Source organism: Heptranchias perlo, chromosome 2 (assembly GCF_035084215.1).
Source record: "Heptranchias perlo isolate sHepPer1 chromosome 2, sHepPer1.hap1, whole genome shotgun sequence".
In the NCBI taxonomy this organism is placed as follows: domain Eukaryota; kingdom Metazoa; phylum Chordata; class Chondrichthyes; order Hexanchiformes; family Hexanchidae; genus Heptranchias; species Heptranchias perlo.
The window spans coordinates 119745334-119763885 of NC_090326.1; the positions used below are offsets into that span (position 1 = coordinate 119745334).

General features: G+C 40.4%; 1 protein-coding gene across 5 annotated transcripts in view; it reads right to left on the reverse strand.

Moving 5' to 3' along the window:
- Positions 1 to 18552, reverse strand: part of cdk14 (cyclin dependent kinase 14) — a 634917-nt gene that overhangs the window by 267564 nt on the left and 348801 nt on the right. For all 5 annotated transcript variants that reach the window (XM_068006560.1, XM_068006534.1, XM_068006551.1 and 2 more), the window contains one exon: positions 13369 to 13462. In XM_068006560.1, coding sequence (XP_067862661.1) covers positions 13369 to 13462 — 94 coding nt within the window. The remainder of the gene's footprint in view (positions 1 to 13368; positions 13463 to 18552) is intronic.

Below are 18552 nucleotides of genomic sequence, written 5' to 3' on the forward strand. Positions count from 1 at the left end.
TGCATTTGCGTAAGCCTTTTCTTTTAGCTTGATACTGTCTCTTACCTCATTTGTTAACCATGGTTGCTTAACAACACAAGTGGAGGCTTTGCCTTTTAGGGGTATGTACTGGTTTTGTATCATACCAAACACTTCTTTGAATATTTCCCATTGTTTATCTGTAGATTTACCATTAACTGGTCAATTTATGTCGCATCCCTTCAAAGTTGGACTTACTTAAATTTAAAACTTTGGTTTATGACTCTCCCTTCTCCCTCTCAAACCTAATATCAAATTCAATCATATTGTAGTCATTGTTTTCAAGATGCTCCTCTGGTATCAGATTGTTAACTAATTCTGGTTTGTTACTCATCACTAAATCTAGTATGGCCCGTTTGGTCAGTTCTAAAACATATTGTTCTAGAAAAATGTCGTTCATTGCCTTTACTACTTGAGCTGTTCTCCTTCTCCCAGTCTATGTGAAAATTAGAATCTCCCATTATAACCAATTGTTTTTGCTACATGCTTCCCTGATCTCTGTATTGATACACTCCCCCCCACTACATTACTCCTATCAGCAGGTCTGTAGACCTCCTACCAAAGTCTTGTATCCTTTGCTGTTTCTCAGCTCTAGCCATACTGTTTCCATTGTCCTATCACCTTTCCGATATCCCTTCGTTCTACTGTGTTAATTGAGTCTTTTATCAATATTGCTACTTCCCCCTCCTTTCCCAATTTCCCTATCCTTTCTAAATAGTCCTATAGCCTGGACTATTTAGCTCCCAATCATGCTCATATTGTAGCCAGGTCTCTGTAACATCACATCCTTTATGCTGAATTTGTGCTTTAAACTCACTTTTTAAAATTTCTTATGCTATGTGCATTCATGTACAGAACTCTTATCTGGGTAACTATCCTCACCCTGCACATGTCCTGCTGGTCTTTTTTTCACACTCTTTGACTCAAAGTATGGAGTTTCCCCTCCTACCTCCCTAACTGGTTTAAACGTTTCCCCATAAATTTTACCTCAATATAGCTTTTGAAATTTGTCCTCTGGCTTTTCTTTAAATCACTTTTAAAAATGAGCAAATAGATTTTAATAGAGACTAAGGGAGTTAAATTGGATAGGGCCCGAAACGGGGCGCGGGTATCGTGATCCGCGATTAACCCACGCCCGGTGCTTCCTTCGCAGGCAGGACGAGAGATTCATCCAGCCTCAGCACTCACCTGAAAGCAGCGTTCCAAATCAGCGTTGCCACTAAAATTGAATGACATTCACACTTTTCACCAGCAGGGGTAGCCCCAATCTCTTAAAGGCAGGCTGTCTCTCCGACAGCCTGCCAAACGCTCTTAAAGGTGGCTGGTACCTGTTATTTGCTAAAAATAACAGTCTACTGTCTGCACAAAGTCTGAACAGAGATCAGACATCACACACGTAAAACACAGATGCAGGCCCCGTCCCTATGTTTACAAACTGATGAGTTATGTTAAAACATTGAATAAAGGTTGCGCACCACTAAATCCCACATCCTCCAATCTGCATGCCAGACCTCACCAATCTGTCGATCTGAGTTTGTACCGGGCCTGCGAGAGTACGTGCACCAAGGTTCTCTGCTGATGCACTAGAGGCCTTGTGCAAGAGGTGGACAGAAGAAGGGACATTCTACATCCACAAAGGTGGGAGGGTGTGGGGGCCAAGTGGCCCTCCAGACATATGCCCAAAAGGCAGTGGGAGGCAGCAGGGGTCGCAGTCAATGCCAGGTGCATAGCACCACGAACATGGATGCAGTGCAGGAAGAAGTTCAGTGACTTGACACAAGTGGTCAAGGTGAGTGAGGTCAACTGTCAAGTGGCATCTCCTACCAACTGCACCACTAGCCGCATCCACTGCTCCACACACTACACCCCTCATCACCCTCACCCACATACCAACAAACTCTTTCTATCAGTACGCAACTCTTCCAATTAGATGCTTTCTCTCACCCTTACACATTACCACTGTTGCAAGCCGCCCACCCACAACTCTCAGGCCACACACAGGCAGCTATTCAAGCAATACAGGCAAATCACCCAGACACAAGTCCCGCTTTCTTGCAGGAGGAGGTGACGCAGAACAGGAGGCAGCAAGTGGCAGTGGCATTTAGCCCCTCAAGCCTGTTCCTCCATTCAATGAGATCATGGTTGATCTGTGACCTAACCCCATATACCCACCTTTGCCCCATATCCCTTGGTTCACGGAAATCTTTCAATCACAGATTTAATATTTCACAATTGAGCTAGCATCAGCTGCTGTTTGCAGAAGTGCGTTCCAAAATTTTTCCACCCTCTGCGTGTAGAAGCGTTTCCTAACTTCACTCCTGCACGTCCTGGCTCTAAATGTTAGGCTATGATTCCTCGTCCTCGTATTCAAGTATAGGGGACTTCCAAAAACAGGTACAAATGGATCAGCAGCCAGAAGCAATAATCCAACAACTAACCTGTAAATCCTGCACGGTCCCTTTGAATAGCGCTGGTGGGGGGTCCTCCAGGCACTTTAGGACATGTTCAGATGGTCGTGGTTAAGACAGTGCGTTGAGTGGAGCGTTAAGTCCCAAAATGTTGTCTATCACTTTAAATCAGCATTGCACACTAATTGTATGCATTTTCTCCCTACTTTACATGCTGCCGGCGTTTGTTATTTGCACATGCACTAAACCCTTTACCAAGATGGCGTCCGGCACATGTCACACTAGAAGCGTGCGTGCGCATCCAAGACCCCATCTTGGATGTTCGAGCAATCACGTAGCACCAAAACAACGGGCGCTACACGGCCCAATTTAGCACCCTAAGAGTGAAGTCAAGAGATACAAGTGTAAAGAAAATCACTTCTGGGTGGTTTCAGCGTGACTTCTGGAATACTGGTAGAATGCATAGGGGAACATCATGCTGAAATCATTTGTATATATTTTTGTTTAAACAAAGTAGTACCTGAGGTGGATATCTCAAGAACTAAAGTTGAAGGGAAAAATATACAAATATGTTTTACCCCACAACCAGCCAAACGGCAACTATTTCAGCTGAGAAAGTCAGATGAGATGAGATGTTTGCAGTCATCTGTTCTTTTTTTAAATTCTCAAGGTGTCCCAAGTTTTTCTAAACTATTTTTATTGACTTATTCTTCTTTCTCTGTTTTCCCCCTCCTTTCCTAAGGATATTAATTCCTTATATTCCCTCTGCTACCTTGCCTACATAACCACTGCCCATGCGTATTCAACATCAAGTATTGGCAGGCTATTTGACTGCTAGGTGCAGCACAGCTGAGTCCAGTCTCATCATCACCTACTATCCACATACAAGTACTTTAAGTAGGGATCACTGGACAATGATTACTGTAAAGAAAATGTCAAACAGGAGAAAATAGGGAATATAAAACTAAATAGGCATTTTGAAGGAGATGTGCAACAACTTAACTCGACTGGTAAAGGTATTGGACTCCTCCCCAGAGGGGCATAGTTTTGTTGCACCCCAGCATTAGGTAACATTTTAACACCTTTGCTTATTTGAGTGAGTCTTGTCAGTTCTTGTTTATGTCAGTAGATGGAGCAATGCACAGTAAGTAATAATGCACAGAGGACAACACCAAGGGCCAGTGCTCTCCTCACACACTAACTCACACAAATTGTCATTTTTGAATAAACTACAAATCGAGTGTCCTTGGAGTACAGGGCACATCTTTCTATTCAGAGGGCAAGACCTCAATCTCTGCTTCACCCTCATTATGGAAGAGTCAGACTGACTCTTCCTCCCAGCTTAAAAAGAAGTCATGTTGTAGAAGACAACAGCAGGAGAAAGCAAGTGGAAAATATGTATTTTTAAAAAAGGAAATAAATATGTCGACATGCTTTGCACCTTGATTAGCTCAATCTCAAGAAATCTTAGCTCGCTGTGAAATTTACAAACCCCTATGTGCTATATGGGAAGGGAATTTGATCTTTACTTTTTTTTATATAAGTTCTCAGTTTTGACAGAATTGCTGACAAAGTACTACATATTTCTGCCATTTACGCAAGGATAATCGTGAACTGGATCACAGGATGTTGATAAATCAGTAGTGAAAGCACCATTGCCTGTTCTGTAAGTACACATCAATGCCTAGTTATTTTCCCCTCTGAGACCTGTCCAAATCCACATTCCTTTCCTTCCTTATCAGACCGTGGCTGAGACTTGGAGACATCTACTTCCATTCTGAATGATTCAACATTAAAAACTCAGATTTACGGGTCTTGCTCAGCTGGGGCACTCCCAAAGGATCGTGATTTGCTGTGAACCTTATTATTAGGGCAGGAATTAATGACACAATCTGGCACAGTCCACAAGGACGGTCCACAAGGAAATCTAATTAACTTGGAAAACATAACAGAAACGCTTAGGCATCACCTTTCACATGAATGTGTTTCTCCCTGCGTTTTCTTTTCTTTTATCTTGTTAGTGAAAGCAATTACAGTTTAGATTCATTCTGTGATGGCACCAGATTAGCGACAGGCAACGGCATGCTGAAATGAGTGGCATCCTAATCATTACTGTCACCAGTTTAATAAAAAAAAGGTCTTTGTTAGTAGTTACCACACTGGTATAGAATTCTCTGAACAAGGCAAGTCCCATAGCCATCCATATGCTGTAGGTACAGAAGCAATATGTTTAGGTACTTAATTTTGGTTACAAAGCAATCAATGAAATAGAGTTCTTTAAAAAAAAACTCTTCTCACCAATTTTTTCTACACTCCCTTTCTTAAGGTATCACCGGCGCACTGTGGCTGCAGTGTGTACCATCCACAGGATGCACTGCAGAAAATCGCCAAGGCTTCTTCGACAGCACCTCCCAAACCTGCGACCTCTACCACCTAGAAGGACAAGAGCAGCAGGTACATGGGAACAACACCACCTGCACGTTCCCCTCCAAGTCACACACCATCCCGACTTGGAAATATATCGCCGTTCCTTCATCGTCGCTGGGTCAAAATCCTGGAACTCCCTTCCTAACAGCACTGTGGGAGAACCTTCACCACACAGACTGCAGCGGTTCAAGAAGGCAGCTCACCACCACCTTCTCAAGGGCAATTAGAGATGGCCAATAAATGCTGGCCTCGCCAACGACGCCCACATCCCATGAACAAATAAGAAAAAACTCCTTGCTGGGATATAGTTCTACAGGTGCAAATCTTATACCACGTTTCTCCAAATTTTCCTTGTGTTTATTTTGCTTATTAGTCAAAATATGAACAGCAACATTTATCAACAGAAGTAGGCTACTATGGAAAGAATACAGTAAAGAACACAGTAAGCAGAATGTGTTAAAATAAAAGGAGTGGGAGAAGCAGGTTAACCAAACTAACTGGGAAACTTTTACATTTTCTTTATCAAGCAGTCCAGCAAAGTTTCGCCTGTAGCAATTGGAAAACATATCATCCAGCACTGTAAAGACCCCTGGACCAAATCCTACATTAAATCCTCCCAAATTCACAAATGTGAATTTGTGCAAAATATCTTTAATAAAGAATTAAAAAAGGGTCTTGTATCGAGCACCTATCACATTTCAAACATTAACTTCCTCTTATATAGCATCTTTGACAAAGAAAAACATCCTGAGGCGCTTAACGAAAGCGTAAGTAAAAATGGACACCAAGCCAAAGGAGGAGACATTAGGAGGGGTGACTAAAAGATTGATCGAAGAGGTGGGTTTTAAGAAGGGTCTTAAAGATGGAGGGACGGAGAGGTTTACAAAGGAATTCTCAAGCATAGGGCTTAGATGGCAGAAGGCTGCCAATGGTGGGGCGAAGAGATTGGGAACTGCACAAAATGATCCTTGATTTATCTAATTTAAAGCCCGAAGTTTGCAAGTAATCTGACCTCTAGGATTTACCAGCAGCTACAATTCCCCTGGATTCCCACAAGGAATACTTGAGCAGTGGCTTTGAAGGGACAGGCCAGGTTATCAGCTAAACATCACAACAGGGCTCCATACACCAGACTACCTATAAGCAATGCCACAGGGTGCATATCAATGCAAGCATGCGGTACGCATACACGGGACAAGATAGGGTCAAATGTGTGTCGATACACACGTACAGGATGAGGTCGAAGATTTATCAACTGGGAAATAACAATCAGATCAAAATGTGACTTCTTGATACAGTGATCTCTGCATTATTTCATCGATCCTGCTAGACTTATAGACCTTAATTTGCTGTGACACAGAATTAAAGCATAATTCACTTTTTTTGATCATAGCTGTCTAAACAGTATGGAAGTGCTTAATTCAATGTCTGGATGAATTAGATGCTCACATTGAATGGATTTAAAGTGACATTGGTTTGTCACTGTAATCACATCTAATATTACCATTCAAAATCAGCAAAACACAGAGGCATCAATAATAGGCATACTAGCATTCCTCCTAGTACCAACATGGATAGTGCTCGACAATTGAAGCAGAATGCTTTTGATCCAGTATAATAATCACATCATATTGTAGCACGATACTAATAAGATGACAATGTAGTAATACTTTTTCTGATGTGATTGTAACAATTTGGTAAGATTGATCAGTTTGCTAGGTTTATTTGTTATTTATCAAAATGTTGAATATGTGCTATTTGTAATTTAAGTTTGGTGACTTTCCTTTTAAAACACTACCTAAGTAAATGAATTAAATCAAAGAGAAATGCAGATGGCTTGATGATGCTCAATATGCATTTGGGGCATTAACAGTCACTGGCTATGTAAAGGAGGGAAATACAATTTCTTTATATCATTTTGCAAAGTAAGTTGCTATTCAATTTACAATCCATTTCAGCTTTCTTTCTGAAATTAGGTTCCATTTATACCCAAACTAAGGTTACTGAACATAGGTTATATAAAATGTGAAGTAAGATTATGTGCTCATTTGCCACCAGAAATGATAGGAGCCAACAGAGGCCGTTTATTTTTCAAAATGTACATCCAGAGGGGTGTGTTTTCTAGCATTCACTTTTGATTCAAATCATGCTCCAGTTTTATAACATGCAGCTGTTTTTTTGCACGTAGCCAATATGATCGTCACATTACTAATTGCCTCATTCTTCTAAAAAAAACCTGAGTCATATTTTCATGATCTCCCACTCTGTTTTTCTACATACAATTATCTTACTTCCCGTTGGATGCCCTCATATTACAGTCATCTAAATCTGGGAATCATTATTGTTGCTCTCCTACATACCCTTTCTAATGCATCATTATACTGTCAGAGGTAACAGAGACAAACTGAATACAATATTCACTGTGTATTGTCCGTCATACATTGTACAGATTAATACCATGTACTTAGAATGTTCGATGCTTCAGGTAGTATGCTGTAACAATCCCTTTACCTTATTAATTGCCATGTCATACTACAGACAGATTTTTAAAGACTAGTCTCCATTTCTTCCAATCCTTCTGACCCATCCTTTCAAATAATGCACATGTAAATGCCCTACTTTGCATTTATCCACATTGAAATGTCATTTGACACTTATTAACCCAACTGCTGAGCTTCTCCATATTTTTAAATAATTAGTCTCCTCCACACATTGAGATTTCATACAATTCTGTCAGTAGAAAAATGCAGAAATTCTGCTATTAATTCCTTCATCTAAATTATTTATGTATGTTGTAGGGCTGTCAATTAATCACAGTTAACTTCTGTGATTAACATATTCATTTTTTTGGTGATTAATATTTTTAATGTATTAATTGCGAAAGTCACGGGTTTCAAAAAAAGGAGCTTCAATATTCAATACTTTGTTCTAAACAGCACGCAACCTTTCTCTTGTGTTTTAAAATTAATATAACAGTTTACCCGACAATGTACCTCTGGTGCCTGCCCTTATTGCCACTGCTTTCCAGCCATCTGACCCCTAGTGGTGGGAAGGGTAGAAACAGATGTTAAATAAAGGAAGCCGTTAGTTGGGGGCAATAGCGCTTGATGTTAGGTGGCTAGGGAGGGGATATCATTCTCATTCGGGGAGGCAGACAGGAAGGTGCCGGGTTGGGTTGGGTGAGGCAGAGAGGCTGTATGTGGCAGAGCAGGCCAGAGAGGCAGCCATAAAAAAAGGGAAGATAGCTAAAAATAAAAGTAGAAAATAGGGCTGTCGAGCGAATAAAATCAAATCGTGCTTAACGTGGACCAATATTTAACAGAAAGCAATCGAAAGGGAAAAAAAGGCAAAGTTAAACTAATGCATTATGGAGCAAAGTATTAAAAGTGAATGTTAAAAGTAAAAGTGAAAACTTGTGAATGGGAACTTTATTTTAGAAATATTTTTTGATGGTTCATTGGATAGAAAGATGGTTATTTGCATCTACTGTTGCTAAGCATCCCTTCACTTCTCAAAAACTTTCTAGAAGTTCTTCTGCTACAGGCAACAACAAATGAAACCCATCAGTTTCAAGAGAGTACTCTTTCAGAAATTCAGGATTGTAGCAAGTCCATGAATCAAGCTAAGTATGTCTATATAACCAATGCTATTGCGAAGTGGATAGCTACCAATTGCAGACCTGCTAACACTGCAAGCAATACAAGGCGAAAAGATGATGGGCCAGAAGTCGCTCCCAAAATAACGGAGGAGCTCAACAGCGCTCTCAGTTTTTAGTGGTGAATTGAAGGAGCAAGTTCCCATGTCTGCACATGCACAGTAAAACGCAGAAATCGTGAACTTGCTCCTAGTGGTTCTCCGGCGATATGACAGCTTCAAATTAAAGGGACATCGCACACTGCAATCGGAGAAATCATTGAAAAAGTGCCAACTTGCTTAACTGCCCAGCTGGAAAGTAACTATTTACATCACCAAACAGGTATGCTTAAAAATACCAAGTCTAAACAATGTTTTAAAAGAGCAGTTAGTCTTAATGACTGCCAAACAACTAAAAACTAATTTTAAAAATGTGCAGTCTCATATTACTCCTTATTTTAATAGATTTTGGTCATTAAAAAAAATAAAATTAAAAAATTATTTTTTTTTTACAATTGGCACCAGCAATGCATGAAACAGTGTGAAGGGCATGGATTAATAAGGGAGTGTGAAGAATTCCTAAAATGTGTACAGGGGAACTTTCTTAATCAGAATGTTTCTAGCCCAACGAGAAAGAAAGCAGTGCTGGATCTAGTTCTGCGGAATAAAGTAGGGCAAGTAGAGTGTGTTTCAATGGGAGAACATCTGGGTAATAGTGATCATAATATAATTAGATTTAAAGTAGTTATGGAAAGGGACAAAGAAAAATCAAAGGTGAAAATACCCAACTAGAAGAGAGCCAATTTCAGTGATTTTTGAAGGGGTCTACCACAGGTGGACTGGAAACAAAGGCTGGCCAGGAATGAGCAATGGTAGGCCTTTAAGGCAGAGATAGTTCGGGTACAAACCAAGAGGTTCTTCCTTAAGTTCTTCCTTTTCATAAGGAAGAAAGATGGGGCATCCAAAGCTACAGCTCCCTGGATGACAAAGGAAATAGAGGTTAAAATAAAACAAAAAATATCAGGTATAGTCGAAAACCAAGCAGAATACAGACAGTGGAGGGGGAAATTGAAAAAGGATATAAGAGGGGCAAAGAGAGAGTATGAAAAAAGATTAGCGGCTAACATAAAAGGGTACCCAAAAATCTTTTTTAAACATATAAAAAGTAAAAGGATAGTTAAAGGAATGGTGGGGCAAAGAAAAGTTTCCTGTGGAAGCAGACTGAGGAGGTACTAAATGAGTACTTTGTAACTGTCTTCATGAAAGAAGAGGATGAAGTTAATATCACAGCAGAGGAGGGGAAGAGTAGAGATATTTGATAGGATAAAAATAGATGGAAAGGAGGTGCTAAATAGGTTGACATCACTCAAAGTTAACAATTCATCCAGTCCAAATGAGATGCATTCTAGGTAGCTGAGGGGAGCTAGGGTGGAGATAACAGAAGGTCCGCCCACAACCTGTCAATCCTCTTTGGATATGGGAGTGGTGCCAGAGGACTGGAGGATTGCAAATGTTACATCCCTATTCAAAAAAGGAGAGAGAGATAAACCTGGTAACTACAGGGCAATCAGTCCAACGTCAGTGGCGGGAAAACTACTGGAAGCCATTGTCAAGGACAGAATTAATTCTGACTTGGAGAAGCATGGATTAATAAGGGACAGTCAGCACAGATTTGTGTCTGACTAACGCGATTGAGTTCTCTGACAAAGTAACAGAGGATTGATGAAGGTAGTGCAGCATATATATATATATATATATATATATATATATTTCAAAAGACATTTGATAAAGTACCACATAACTGACTTATTTGGAAAATAGAAGCACATGGGATGAAAGGGACGGTGGTAACTTGGGTACATATTTGGCTAAGGGGTAGGAGGCAGGGAGCAGTGGTGAACAGATGTTTTTCTGACTGGAGAGAAGCTTGCAGTGGGGTCCCCCACGGATCGGTATTAGGAACAGTGCTTTTCTTGTTATATATAAATGGCCTGGGTTTGGGTATAGGGAGTACAATGTCGAAGTTTGCAGGTGATACAAAACTTGGCAATGTAGTAAATAGTGAGCAGGATAGTAGCAGACTTCAAAAGGACATAGACAGACTGGTGAAATGAGCAAACACATGGCAGATGCAATTTAATGTGGATAAGTGTGAAGTGATGCACTTTGGAAGGAACAACATGGAGAGGCAATATAATCTAAATGGTACTATTTTGAAGGGGGTGCAAGAGCAGAGGAACCTGGGGCTGCATATTCACAAATCTTTGAAGGTGACAGGGCAAGTTGATAAGGCAGTTAAGAGATCGTATGGGATACTTCGCTTTGTAAAGCGGGGCATTGAATAGAAAAACAAGGAAGTCACACTAAACCTTTACATATCACTGGTTAGGCCTCATCTAGAGTATTTTGTACAATTCTGGACACCACACTTTAGGAAGAATGTCAAGGCCTTGGTGAGGGTACAGAGGAGGTTTACCAGGATGATACCAGGAATGAGAGGCTTCAGTTATGTGGAGAGATTGGAGAAGCTGGGATTGTTCTCCTTAGAGCAGAGAAGGTTAAGGGGAGACCTCAGAGGTATTTAAAATTATGAGGGGTTTTGATAGAGCTTGTAGGGAGGAACTGTTTCCTCTAGCAAGCGGGTCGGTAACCAGAGGTCAAAGATTTAAAATAACTGGCAAAAGAATTAGAGCAGAAATGAGGAGAATTTTTTTTCACAAAGAGAGTTGTTAAGATCTGGAACACACTGCCTGAAAGGGTGGTGGAATCAGATCCCTAAGGAACTTTCAAAAGGCAACTGGAAATGTACTTGAAGAGGACTAATTTGCAGGGTTATAAGGAAAAATCTGGGGCATGGGACTAAATTGGGCAGCTCTTTCAAAGAGCCGGCAAAGGCACGGCGGGCTGAATGACCTCCTTCTGTGCTGTATGATTCTATGAACTCCACGAACGGTGTTGAAGTAGCTAAGAATGAAGCTGAAAGAAACCTTGGAGACTTTGCAGGCTCGATACAAAATATGGCCAATGCACAGCAGCAATCAACAAAGTCAATAGGATGTTGAACTACATAGCCAAAACAGTAGGATACACGTCAGAGGAGGTAATGATCTAACTATATACAGCTCTGGTCAGACCGCACCTTGAATATTGCCTCTAGTTCCGGTTGCCAAGAAACCAGAGATATTCAAAATAAACTGCGCTGGGGCACCAGGCTGAGTTGTGAGAAAATACCAGATAGTCTGGGGCTTTTCAGCTTGGAGAGGAGGCATCTAGGGGTGATCTCACTGAGGTATGAAAGATTGTAATCTGGAAAACTACTTTAAATTAGGCTGTGGGAGTAGAAGTTGTGGATATAGGTTCAAACTAGTAAAAGATAATTTTGGGAATGATATCAGGATGTTCATTGCACAATGAACAATCAACACATGCAATCATTTTTTAAAAATTGGATTTTATAATGGGGTGATGTTATGCTCTCTCTGAATAGATGAATTAAGATGGGCTGTAATGATCTTGTGATTTTTAGTCAACTTGGTGCAGATGCTTCACAGTGACAAAGGCTTTTTCAAATCTAAAGTCTCATGTACAATAAACGTACCTCCCTAGGTTATCTACTTTTGATCAGATACTAGTTTGGCTGTTTCAGCTGAGTGAGAAAGCAATTTTATCTAATAGGTGTGCCCTCGGGTGCAGTGTGATGCAATATTTTCACGGGACTATTTTCAACCATCACTGACATACCATGTGATTAGGTATCACACTGCTGTTGTCATTCTTCTCTGTTCCAATTTCATAAGAGTTAATTTTAGGAACCATAATCACAAATGATAAAACCATAATTTTGCTCCTGAACTCAATTTCTCAAATCAGAAATCCTACTGCCACAATCTGCACAAAATGCATAATTACGTCAAGTAATTGCCGCATTACTTCTCAACGGCACACATCAGAAAAGGAATTGAATTTCTTTAAATTTTCTTTATTTAAACAGCTGTTAGAAAAACTATAAAAATATATAATTACTTATCTATCATAGAAATAGACCACAAAAGACCCAATTTTCAGACAGATAAAATCAACTTATAATTTTGTCACCTGTGAATTAAAGAAAGAAAAAACTTGCATTTATATAGCACCTTTCACAACCTCAGGATATCCCAAAGCACTTCACAGCCAATTAAGTACTTCTGAAGTGTAGTCAGTGTTGTAGGGAAATGGAGCAGTCAATTTGACTACAGCAAGGTCCCACAAATGGCAATGAGATAAATGATCAGGTAATCTGTTTTGGGGTTGTTGGTTCAGGGATAAATATTGGCCAGGACACTGGGAAAATCCTCCTATTCTTCTTTGAAAAGTGTCGAGATCATTTACACCCACCTGAGAAGGCAGACAGGACCTTGCTTTAACGTCTCATCCAAAAGGCAGTACCTCCAACAGTGCAGCACCTCCTCAGTAATGCACTGAAGTGTCAGCCTAGATTATGTGCTCAAGTCTCTGGAGTGGGGTTTGAACCCTCAACCTTCTGACTCAGAGGCAAGAGTGCTACCACTGAGTCAAGTTGACACCTAAATGTAGTTTGAAATTGGGACCAATTTGGAATGAATGGAATCAAATCTTTCCTCCCTACCCCTCCAATGATGATAATTACTGCCTCTTTTGATGCTGATTAATATTTATCTTAAACTTAAGATGTTTCAATGCTGCAGCATGTAATTATTGATCAGAATGTCATAGGGAATGTAATTACAGTCCAAACCAAAAAACAGTTTTCATCACCCAGGTAGCACCTTGTTGAAACCTACATTATCGAATAGATGTGTATGTCTGTTCCCTTCCTTAATATCCCAACGCTGTACAGAGACATACTAATAGAAGTACTGACCAAAAATATTCGCTCTAGTTGATCCTGAATATCCTTCATTCCTGGGAAAGCAGCAACTCCTTGAATCATTTCGACAAAGATGCAGCCCACACCCCTAGAAAAGTGAACAGAAAGTACTTCATGAAGAACTCATTTTAAATTTCTTATGTTAAACTACAAGTACTTTGCAGAAAGGAAAGACTAAGTGTGACATTTTAAGTAATAGAACAGCTTTTAATTAAAGGCACAATAAAACAGAAGCGGAACTAAGTACAAATGTACTCCCTTATTGCCCAATAGTACAATAAATTATAAGAAATTAACATATCAAATTCTCAGCACTTTTTTAAATTGAATGTCAAGAAGAAAAATCATTATTGTAATTTGCACTTAGTGGTGTGTGTGCAGGGTAAACCATTATTGTAATTTGTACTTAGCAGTGTATGTGCAGGGTAAACCATTATTGTAATTTGTACTGAGCAGTGTGTGTGCAGGGTAAACCATTATGAAACCCCTTGAGTAGTTATAAAGCACAAAAGGGATTATAGGAGTTAAAATTAGTCCACCTCTTAGCAAACAAACAAAGGATCTATTGACCAAATTGCCACACATCATTTACTTTTATTAGAACAATGTCAGTGCAAGAGAGAGAAAATAAATCTTAATCAGTGTTCAAAATCTGAATTCACACTTGGTATTAAGAGAGAACAGCTATTCAAGTTTACAGACATTGTAGCTGTATTTGGAATGGTTCCTTCAATCTTCTTGACACCACAATAATACCATTAACGCCACATTTTCTAAAACTGAGCTCATGCACTTCCCCACCCAAAACACAGGAAGAATATGAAAGCAACTGGAAATATTTTCATTGCACATAATCCTGCTTTTAATCATGGCAGCTCATACTATAGCACACCATAGAAGCAGTGCACAAGTTTATGCCCTCAAAACTTTAGATGGTGAGTTCCTGAACCTCAGTCAGGCTGCAGAGGAGTGTACAAAATTCCACACAAGGAGCAAGGAGAAGAAAGATAATCAGTACACAAGTCTCCTTTATACACTTCTTAATAAACAGCTGCACAGCAGTACTGGTAGCAATGAGTGATTTGCTTGACTACATTTTTTGTCAGCCATTGGTATGTTTGGGAAGGAGGGTAACAGAATCTGATGAGAAATTAATTTTCAAAGTAGAGGATTAAAGATAAAAGGTAATTTATGTTAAATATGTTTATTTTGCAATAGGGTAAATAGAGATAAATATGAAGATATTGGGGCCAATTTTTCTCTGCTGTGCACACAGAGAAAGGGGAGGGAGAGTGGAAGATCGGGGGGGGGGGATGAGAGTGGAAGATCGGGGGGGAAGTGGAAAATCGGCGGGGGGGGGGGGGGGGGGAGAGGGAAAGATCGGGAGGGAGAGGGGAAGGTCGGGGCGGGAGAGGGGAAGATTGGGGGACATCAGGGGGTGAAGAGGGGGAGATCAAGGGGACATCGGGGGGGGTTGAAGAGGGGGAGATCGGAAAGGGAGACATCGGACATCGGAGCAGGGTGGATAGGTAGGTTGATTTTGTGTTTTAACTTTGTGTAATGGTTTTTTATTTAATTTACTTTGTTTCTTTTTGCTTGATCCAGCCCTTGAATGTAACCAGCCCTGAATCAGAAGCCGTGGGTAAGCTGCCCAGGTAAGTTAAAAATCGTTCTAACTACCTAATATGTCATAAGTAAAGTGCCTTAAGTACCTCAATGAGGTACATTTGGTTCTTTAACTATCATCCCGCCGGCAATTAAAGCCGGTGGGACTTCCGGTTTCGGGAAGACTGCGCGCACACAGGTGGGTCTGTGGGGAACTCGGAAGTTGGCAGGTTGGAGCCGGCTTCCGAACCTGCTCTGCATTTCTGCAATTTTGCAGCCCCCCCCCCATCCCCAAAACTTAGATTTAAAATCAAGCCCAATGTGCTTCATGAATACTGATTTCAGATGGAAAGAAAGGCATTTTCTTTTGCACATTTCATCATGCAAGAAATCTAAACGTTGGAGAAAATGTCAGGCATATTGAGCATAAATAAAGTGAGCATTGTTTTACAACCTCTAGATCATGAGAGCAATGTATTATCTGGGTACTGTAGCACTTTCAGTACCGATAATGGAATAGACATTTCAAGTATTGCTGCATCAAAGAAAATTACTTACTGAGACAGAGGATTTTTCATTCTCCAGATGAAAGTTTCCCCCATACACTATGGGTTTAGCATTAAACATACTGCTTAGAACTGGAGACATGATTCACCCAGAATCATAGAATGTTACAGCACAGAAGGAGGCCATTCAGCCCATGATGCCGATGCCGGCTCTTTGAAAGAGCTATCCAATTAGTCCAACTCCCCACCCCCCCCACATTCCTCCCTTGCCTTTAAGATTGTGAGATTGGAACATTATTCGGTTGTTCTTGCAGTAAGTCATAAATTCACTCGCTCATATATATTTCAGCACCTGCAATCATGTCTTGGCCTGAGTTAGGTATTAATATTTTAATCTTTAACAATATCATATTTTAGAGATAAGGTCGGGGTAGGCCTGTTTGGTGACCATTCCACTCCATTCACAACTCCTCCGACAATGGAGCAGTCCATGCCAGCCAACAGCAGGATCTAGATAACATCCAGACTTGAGCATGCATGCCACCGAAGTGTCAGGTAATGACCATCTCAAACAATAGAAAGCCCAGTCATTTCCACTTGACCTTCAACATCTTTGGATCACTTCCAGAAGCTTAACTGGACCAGCTGTATCAACACCGCAGCTACACAATCAGGGCAGAGGCTGGGTACACTGCGATGAATGGCTTACCTCCTCATACCTTAAAATCGCTCCATCATTTACAAGGCTCAAGTCAGCAATGCAACTATTCATCACTCGGCTGGATGGATGAAGCCACAAGAACACTCAAGAAGCTCGACATCATCCAAAACAGAGCAGTTTGCTCAGGGCAACTAGGAGTGGACAATAAATGTGGCACAGCCAGCATCACCCACATCCTGAGAACACATTTTTTAAAAATCCCTAAACCTTCAAACTGAGACTAAGACTACCAAAGTGGGTCTTGCAGAGAGATATTTCAAGCAATAAGCTTAAAAGTAGAGCAATGTGAAGAACATTGTTAAGCAATGGGATTACGTGGAAATGATCTTAAAGACTCATTTCATAAACCGTGACAGAATGAAATGGATCCCACAAGATTTTCCTGTACTGAGTCACAACAAGCTTCTAGCTGTAGTCTGAGTGAACTGGGCATCAGTCCAAATTCCATCAAGTCAGAATTCCAGGCACTTCAAAACTACAGGGTGATTACAGTTTGGAATCCTGTCCCATGAGCTTAGCACATCCTGAAGAAAATTTTGTTTTATCACAAAGAGATTGGACCAGACTTTTACCATCTAAGTAAATTAAATCATACATGCCAACCATCAACTTTCTAAGTTGGCAATCAATGCGCTAGTCAGCTTGTCAGTGTTTCACAAGAAAAATCAACATTTTTCACTGGGATTGGAAGTTATTGTACAATTGGATCGGTTGGAGAAAATAAATTGTATGGCTTCAGCCTCACATTTCCCTTCAGTAATTGCTAAATGGACACTGCGATTCTATGTGACCGTATGGGCTGACAGCACAGAAAGAGATGACATTATCTCATCATGTCTGTACTGACTCTTTGGCAGGGCAATCCAAAACTAATCCCAATGCCTCGCTGTCCTCCCATAGCCTTGTATCTTTCTCTACTTCAAATGTTTATCTAATCTCCCCATAAAAGATGTAATGATTTCTGCCTCAACTACCTCCTGTGAGAAAACATTTCAGGCTCTAACAACTCTGCGAAAAAAAAAATTCTAATATCTCTCCTCATTAGTAGTGACAATTTTAGAACGATGTCCCATTGTCACTGCGTCCCAACCAGCAGAAATATACTTTCCCTATGCAGATGATGCAAACCTTTCCTAATTTAAAAAAACCTCCATTAAATCTCCTATTAGCTATCTCTGCCCCACTGGAAATAGTCCCATTATCTCACTTCTCTCTTTGCAATTTATAGCTTCTCATCACTGATGCCATCCACTGATGCTATATAGTCTCCATGACTTTAATGTCCTTTTTTTAATGTGGTGCCCAAAATTGCACATAGTATAATTGTGGCCTAACCCAATGTATCATTACCTTTTTGTGCTTGTACTTCATGATCCTGGTTACATCGAGTTATATCATAGAATCATAGAATCATAGAAGTTTACAACATGGAAACAGGCCCTTCGGCCCAACATGTCCATGTCGCCCAGTTTATACCACTAAGCTAGTCCCAATTGCCTGCACTTGGCCCATATCCCTCTATGCCCATCTTACCCATGTAACTGTCCAAATGCTTTTTAAAAGACAAAATTGTACCCGCCTCTACTACTGCCTCTGGCAGCTCGTTCCAGACACTCTTTGAGTGAAAAAATTGATAGAAATTGTAGTTGTCCCAATAATATGGATTAGGAGATGAATATTGGTTAGAAATAACACATTTTCTAGAATGTACTATCTCGATACTTCTTGTATTTAGTAAAAATTAAAATTCTGGTTTCTTCATGAGTTAACATGAGTTAACTCTACATTTATAGAATTATGGAATCATGGAATTTACAGCACATACAGAGGCCATTTGGCCGATCATACCTTTGCCAGTGCCAGCTCCTCAGCTGGAGCTGTCTGGTCTAAAATCATTCATTGCGTCTTCCCTGTATCCTTTTCCAATACTTTTTTCAAATAGTTATCTAATTCCTTTTTAAATTATATTATTTGCCGGGAATGTCCTCAGAGCTGCCGCCATGACTGGCCTGGAAGTGTGGCAGATACTCATTTTGCGCGCATAAACGGGGCTTCACTTCCTGCAAAGTTACGACAGCAGAGCGTGCGCAGCTCTAAGGAAATTCCTGGCTATTGTCTCTGCCTCAATAGCCACTTGCTCCTAGATATACCTATTTCCTGGGCACAAAGCAGAGGGAAAAGGAGTGGAGACTGGATCATAATTTTAAAAATCTTTTTCAACCAGTTTCAGAGGTCCTAATATTTATGTGTTGGCCCATTAATATGAGATTCCCTAAAGTGCTGGAGAATATTGACACATTTCCACTCTATACTGCTGGGAACAATGGGTACATTTACATTGCCAGT